General features: G+C 35.1%; 1 protein-coding gene and 1 long non-coding RNA gene across 2 annotated transcripts; one reads left to right on the plus strand and one right to left on the minus strand.

Annotated features, from left to right (window-relative positions):
- Window positions 1-480: 480 nt before the first annotated feature.
- Window positions 481-1,779, plus strand: LOC133821189 (uncharacterized). Its single transcript, XR_009887364.1, has 3 exons — window positions 481-965; window positions 1,268-1,421; window positions 1,546-1,779. It is a non-coding gene; the product is annotated as an uncharacterized LOC133821189 (long non-coding RNA).
- Window positions 1,780-5,093: 3,314 nt separating this feature from the next.
- LOC133821190 (uncharacterized) lies at window positions 5,094-6,149 on the minus strand. The gene is made up of 2 exons (XM_062253646.1): window positions 6,026-6,149; window positions 5,094-5,931 (listed from the first exon to the last, which is right to left on the minus strand). The coding sequence occupies exon 2, from the start codon at window positions 5,715-5,717 to the stop codon at window positions 5,307-5,309; it is 411 nt and encodes a 136-aa protein (XP_062109630.1). The 5' UTR covers window positions 5,718-5,931; window positions 6,026-6,149; the 3' UTR covers window positions 5,094-5,306.
- Between the last annotated feature and the right edge of the window lie 1,694 nt (window positions 6,150-7,843).

Raw genomic sequence — 7,843 nt, forward strand, 5'->3', positions numbered from 1 at the left:
ATAAATTTGTAAATATTTGTGGTAATTTTAAAAATTGAATAAGCGCACACGTAGGCTTTTGGGTTGGGAGGGAAATGAAAATTTAAACGCAACATGGTACCAATCTGTATTGAGTGTTTAATTGAAATAATGTAATTAAATAACACCATTCTATTGTACTTTGTCAACTCCTGACAAATTCATACTTGTGCTTGATGAAGCACATTTCCCAATGCTATTTCCTATACAGTTAATTTATATGATGTGATTGTCATATTGCTTTGCATGCGAAAACAGCATAAGAGACATTGCTAGTCAAATTCATGTATTGATATTGTCTATTTGTATGTTTTTTTTATTACGTTATTTTATTTTATATAAATAACTCAGTTATTTGAGTTGACTCCTTGACCACTATAATAGCCACAAAAAGTGTTGGTACTGATTTATTTGTGAATGAGGTTTTTGTAATAAGCCCTCCATCCATTACTATTAAATTATTTTCTAAACACAAATTTCTCATTTTCAAGTTCTGACTCGACTGACTTGCCAGCCACTCGGCCAAAACGTCCCTTTTATGTTGAAACCGAAGACTACAAGTGGAAGGAACACAAGAGGCTAACATATGATGCTCTGAAGTATTTAAATGACCTTGAGAAGATGTTTTGAGAGGCAGAACTGGAGGCGTTCAATGCGCGATCCGTGGCACAGGAATACCAGGTTGAAATTGGCTCGTTAAAAAAGAAAATTTATGATTTGGAAGGGGAGTTGCCTTAGATGAAGGAGAAGGAGGCTTCTTCGGCTGTTGAACGTGTTGGTCTGAATATTGCAATCACACACATGAAACATGAAGCCTGCACTCAATACAGGGGAAACCTAGAGCTTCTTATTGGCGAGGAGCCTAATGCTTCCCAAGTTGTCCTGTCTCGAAGCTCTGCGCTATAGTATCACTATGATGCATATGAAGCACCTAACAATCCTGAGTTGTATGTTATTTTAAATTTTTGATCGAACTAAATGTTGTTTATTTTATAAAATTTTTGGTTTTTAACACATTCTGTCAGTTACCAGGTTACAAGTTTGTTGAATGGTAAATGATTTTCTTTTGTGTTATGATATTAATTATTTTACAACTATTTTTTTAGTCAATTATTTTACAGATATTAGTGAAGAGTGTAGTGCATTGTATCCCCACATAATTTAATAATATTATTTCATCTTCCTATAAGTATACGAACATATTATATGTCCAAAATCATAATCCATCATAATTTTATATGCCTCGTAGTCGACCCCCTTTTAACATGGAGAGCTCTGCATCTTCTTCGAGTCGTGTCTGGAGTGACGACGTTCCCAAATGCTACTGTGCTAGGGATTCCGCGTGCCAGACTTCATGGTCCAACACATATCCAGGCTGCAAATTATACACTTGTGGAAACTATGTAAGTTTTTTCTTAAAAGGATTTTTGTATATGAACATACTCCTTATAATTATAACAACCTTTTGCATTACTAAGTTTGTAAAACCTCCATAAATTTTCTATCATCATATAATATGTATGGCAGGATCGCAATGCAAAAGCATGTCATTTCTTTCAATGGATTGATCCAGAGATATGCAAGGGAGCAGCCATGGTGTTTTTGAAGTTGCGAAAAAGGATTGAGGAGAAAAATCAAGTTGTTAATGTGCTGAGGATCCAAATTAAGTGTTTAAAAATATTTATGCTTTCAATTGTGTTCATTATATTATTAAAAATATTTATGTAACTCGGAAGTTGGTATATTTAGGATATTATTCACATTATGTAAGCATGTTTCTTTTAAATCTAAATTATATTACTTTCATCTTTGTTCATTATAGTATGTAAATATTTATCTAAGTCGTGGTTGGTATATTGAGGGTATTATTTACCCCTACACATAATCATGTTCCTCTTAAATCTATATTATATTATTATCCTCCTTTTTTCAAGGTTTTTAATTGGAAGATCCTTACTTAATCAATTGTAAACTTACTCATATAAACTCAATAAATTATGAAACCCAACCAATTTTATCATATTTCAAATATGTAGTTCCAATTTGACTAGAATGCTGGTCATGACTCTCACATAATCCATCTTATTAGATTATTACTTGAAGTAGGGTTCAATGTAGCCAGTTAGGGTAATGATAGAATAATATTTTAATGCTACTTTGAAATATTGAAATTTTAACTTTGCCCCTCATAATAAAAAGAGGGAAAATATTTGACAACATAAGGTGGCTATTTCATACTTGTTGGGCTAAGACCATGTACGATAGTATTATGACTATTCTCTTAGATTTTAGATAGTTATAAATGTGATGCAAAAGTAGACGTGTCAAAATATTATTTAATTGGTATACGTGGTAGTATTGCACAGATGTGCCAGTGTGTTTCGTTGATTTGAATATGTATTTGTTCTATTTGACCAGTATTGCGTGATAAAATAATATTATTGCGTGAAATATTTTCGAGCGGGTAGTATTGCACAGATAAACCAGTGTGTTAAGTCACATCGACTATGTATTGGTTCCATCTTCCCTATACTGCATTATAATACAGCCAATTAAGAGAAATATTTTAGATTAATTAAAAATACAAATATCCCATTTCCAAATGAGATGCATGAGGAGCCATAAGAAACAATAGTATATAAAGGCATGCCTATAACTATCCAGCCTACCCTCCCACTTCTTCTTCTCATACCCGAATAGTTAATCTGAAAAAAAGACCCTACCAAATGGACACGAAAATAGTCACTGAAGGAGCTTCCTCTAATGAATCGCAACAATTATCTTTCCCAGGGATGTTGAAGGAAAGGGTTGAGGCTAATGAGATCATTGACAGGGAGTGCTCCTTTCCTAAAGTGCACTCAAAAATTCTAAAAATGCACTTAAGTATCTCAATGAGCTGGAGAAAATTTGAACAGATTTGGACCACTAATTTATGGGAAAAGAAGTGATGATCAACCAACTTCAGTCCAAGATAGAAAATTTGACTGATAGAATCACTTTTCTTGAGTCTGAGATGGTGGAAATCCAGTATAAGGGACACAAGATTGGATTCTTAAGGAGAAGGCTTGGGACGTAGAACTTGCAGCTTTGAAACTGAAAGTATCCAACCTGAAGCACGAGGTCATGGGTCAATTTCATAAGTTCTTGGAGGTGAGGGTAGCTGAAGTATCTCCAATTGGTAAGAAGAACAAGAGAAATCTTTAGTTATCTCCCTAGTTATTAACTTTTGTGTGTTATGTATTAGGATATGTTTTTTTTGACCCCAACTTGCATTGAAAATATTGGACTATAGTGGGGTATTTATAACATACACAAATAACCACATCTTTGAGTATTATGTCACCTTGCTTAATTATTAGGTTGAACCTTCTGATTTCCGATTTAGTCAAGTTTTGTAAGACAATACTATATATATGTTATAAATTTAGACGGACTGTTTGCATTGCAATGTTCACTACAACTAATCTTTTACTAAAACAAAGAGTATTCATTATAAATATCTTTAACACTCCATTCCTAATAGCAAACTATACTTCATATAAGTATAACATCACAATTCAGTCATAAAAATACTATAACAAAGTCAAAAATCTAAATAATGTCTTAAACCAAGTTGGCCATTGTAAGATTGAGTCCACTGTTTCTTCTACTTGATCCTTGGGAGGTAGATGGGATCATGTACCTTGCCCTGCTTTTGTTGCTTAAAAATCTAGGGTCACTAGGGAATTTGGTCGGTGATTTCACAGGCGTTTGTTGGGTCTTGCTTGAGGGAGCAGCGACGTCTTTGGGTGGTCTAACATTAATAGTGTGCATTTCAAGAAAATCAGACATAATTTGATGGTGAACTTCGTTCTTCTCATTGCCAATAATTGCATGGAAATGTCAAGCCTTGCATGATCTGCATCAATCTGAAAGCAATGCACAGAGCATATATTTAAGTTGAAGCACTTAAACTAAAGCGTACAAATAGGTAAAAATGAATTATCGAATTCATGGGAAGCAATATTTAAACCCATACTTTCAACTCTTTATGGCATTTGTTGGAGAAATGTTCCATGAATTTGATGGTGAAGACACCGCAATCCAACCTGTTATCTTGTGTAGCACATTCTTGGCATATTCAAGTGGCAGTTGTGAAAAGAAGAATGTTTTGCCCTTGTCCATCTTAACATCTACGTGAAGGAGATCATCAAGTGTTGAAAGCTGCAATTTAAAGGAAATAATTCAATAATATTAAAAAATTAGTAAAAACTTGATAACCGAGGCAAAATTAAGCAACCATGATGCAATACCATTTCTTGTGCTGCTTCAACTCTGAAATATTTGCTTCTAAGACCTCTAGGGGTCTTCATGGAATCCCAGAGAAAAGCCTTAATGATCATCATGTCAACATCTACCATAAACCAGTGGTTATATCTGACCTTCGAGATGACAAGAACAAACATTTGAATCAACACATAAATCAACATAGATTCTTCATCAACAAACATAAGGAATGCATCAATTTGTAAGAGAGTTACATGATGTGTCTGCTTGAGCTTGCCATAAAACAACTGTCTCCAATTTTGTTTCGTTACAAACGTGCTCACAGACATCGATAGACCAAGATTTGCATTATGATTACAAAATACAAGAAAATTGGATATGTTAAAGCTAAAACAAGCATGCTTCATGTTTGAGTTCAATCACATTATTTGAGATATGTATCAAAATCCGACATGGCATAACCTAGTAGGTTTCCACTCCATCTGCTTCCCTTTGATGTTCCTTCAACGTCAAAATGTGGGCGTAACAGCTAATAACCTACATTTAGGAAAAAATAATTCAGTCGGGTTCACCATATTCAATTAACACACTTGAAGGTTGTTTATAATACATACTATGTTAATGAGTACTCTACCGTGTCAGTCAGCTCCATCTTTGGTTTAAGGACCTTAAAATGATCGCGATAAAGTTCCAGCTTCCCAAACCTCACGAAAGTGTACCTGGAAACATTAATAAAAATTAACTAATACACAGAACAATTTTATAAATTTGAAATCTTAAATTGAAAATGTGAACCAACACTCACCACTCGTCCAACCCATCTCCGAATACAAATATGGCCAGCTCGAAATCATCACTGATTACTCGATTTCTCAAGTAAAAGGGCCCTACACTCCTACCCTTAGTAGAATTAAACTTCTTCAGAGCCTTCTTGTAACTGGGTGTGAGCAACCGAGCAGCAGAAACCACTTTGCTTAGTGACACAACCTTAGTAGCCCTCCATGCATTACTATCTTGTGATGCTAATCTTCATCAACTGCCACAGACTTCTCAGAAATTTGAGAAGACTTTACCTTAATATTGGCCAGCTCCTCAACCATCTTCTCAATTTCTAAGGAATTATGACCATCGACATTTTCCGCAGGCTGTTCAGCTTGTGGAACCTCCATGTCATCTTCTTCTCCACAATCCACCTTCTCATCTGTGTTTTCATTCAATTGTTCTTCCTCCTCAACCTCCTCATCATTAACATTGCCCATCTCCTTGGCTCCTAAATCTTTATCCTTCTCATTACATTGATCTTCCTTGTCTTTCCCTACCTTCGACAAACTTCCATGTCGCTCCTTGTCCTTCCCTAACTTTGACACACTTCCATGTCGCCACTCCTCTTTCTCCATGATAGTTTTCAACAAGTCTTGCAAAACGCTTTGCATAAGATTGGCAATCTCCTTATCAATCTTCTAGGACACTTCAATCTGAAACTGGTCTATTTCTCTTTTCATTGCAACATGAGAGGCATCCAACTTCTCATCTCTGTCGCATCTTATCCCTTAGGATGCAGTTGCAGCCGGTGGTCGAGCTAGACCCATCCTCTTTCTTTCTTAAGACAGTCACAAAAGGCTGGTACATGGGCTTCACGAAAGGGATCTGTAAAAAAAGTTAAATGAAATCATTTTATTGATAATAATCTAAACTAGTAAAGGAAAAAAATATTATAATTCCAATAGTATAAACTGCTTACCTGTCCTTTCCAGTAACCACCTATCTTCGACACAAATGAATTGAGTTTAAGCACTCGGTATTCATCCCAATAAGCAATGGGAAACCCGTGACGGGGGCCATAGGAATGGCTCCACCGAACATGATTCCAATAGTAAATCTACATAACAATGCATAATTATTTAGAAATAAAATAAAATTACAGATAATATAATATAATGCTGCTTAAGTAAGTGTATTATAGAGACACGTAACCTGAAGAAATAAAGTGCAGCTTGGTAGCTAATGCAACTTCTTAAGGGTGTAATCCATTTTAACACAGTGGGAAAGGGATGCATCCACATCATGTAGGTAATTTAGCACAAAAGATGCCCAATTCAGCTTCTTAAGCTGGGAAACATCTTAAAGATGTACTCCTTCCTCACGTAGTACCCCGACATCGGGCACAAAACAGAACCAATGGCAAGCAACATGAAACGAACAATGAATCGATCATCTGTTATGTTAGACTCTTTAATTTTTCCATAAAATCAACTACTTTCATTTGCTTAGTTTCCCCAGCGAGTTCATCCCACATCTGGTTCACATCCTCATTAACTGGATCAACAAAAATTTCCTCCCCGCCATCTTTGATTCCCAATACATGCTCAACTGTGATGGGGTATCTTACTCCATCAAACGTCAGCTCGAATTCATCATTGTCCAAGTGGGAGTATAGGTACCAAATTAATCCACCCCTCACTGTTGGTGAATTTTCCAGTAGGAGGGAACTAAAGTTGATGTCCTGAATACTTTGCTTTCGAGCTTCACTCATCGTCTTCACTACAATGGCTATCTCATCGCTAGTGCATCGGCACTGAACTCCACTGTGTGTTGTATCATCGTTGTCCTTTTCCTCCACTGGTACATTATTACTTACTTCTGGAGGAAGAGTTTTTTGTGTCTTCCCGACCAGCCTTGTGAGAAGCAAGTCCACAATGTGCTTGTCAATTGATTCATCATGCATAAACAAATAAAAGATCACATCTGTCAACATTGCAAATCAATGAAAACACACACAATCTTAAAATCTTTGAGAAGAACATAAAAAATTTACCAGTTACGGTTCGACATTTTCTTTCACTTTTTCCTCACCCTTTAAATGCTTTGCATTAGGCTTCTCCTTCCCTGGACGCTTTGCATTAAAATTTAAACTTTTTAAACAGTGAATAGATGTCATATTGAAATCAAATTCTATCCCTAGAAAAGTTGTGAGTACTATGCATGTTTATTATTACACAAACATTAAACTTAACATAATCAACTCTCAACTCAAAAAAATTATTACAATTAAACAACAATCTCATAAACATACTATCGATACTAGTAATGTGGGCAACATATCTGTAACTGTACCGATCACAAGATAATTAATAAGTCAAATCGAGCAATATAATCTGTATAAAACCAACTCATAATTTGACAACATTTTTTAAGACAAAATTCACACCAACCAATGTACAAAACCATACATTTCTTCAATCTTAAATCCTATCACACAAATTCAAATTCTCAATACAATTCTAAGTATAAATGAACCATCCTTGATATTCACATCATTAGTAAATAAATAGTACATGTTGGTTAAAAATCTGCACAACAGTGTATTAAATATGCTACAATGAGCAGAAGACTCAAACAAATTATTAAAATTAAACAACACCCCCAAATCAACTCCACATGGTAGCAATGTAGTCAATACTACAGTAACATTATCCATCATCATATCCAGAACCAAGATAATACAAACAATGTACTTTTCCAGTTCTTAGCAAATGACCAATTTCAAATTAGTTAAACA

This window comes from Humulus lupulus, chromosome 3 (assembly GCF_963169125.1).
Source record: "Humulus lupulus chromosome 3, drHumLupu1.1, whole genome shotgun sequence".
Classification (NCBI taxonomy): Eukaryota; Viridiplantae; Streptophyta; class Magnoliopsida; order Rosales; family Cannabaceae; genus Humulus; species Humulus lupulus.

Coding starts and splice junctions, on each gene's coding strand:
- LOC133821190 (XM_062253646.1), bottom strand. CDS start 5,717: ATGCAAAGCGTTTTGCAAGACTTGTTGAAAACTATCATGGAGAAAGAG.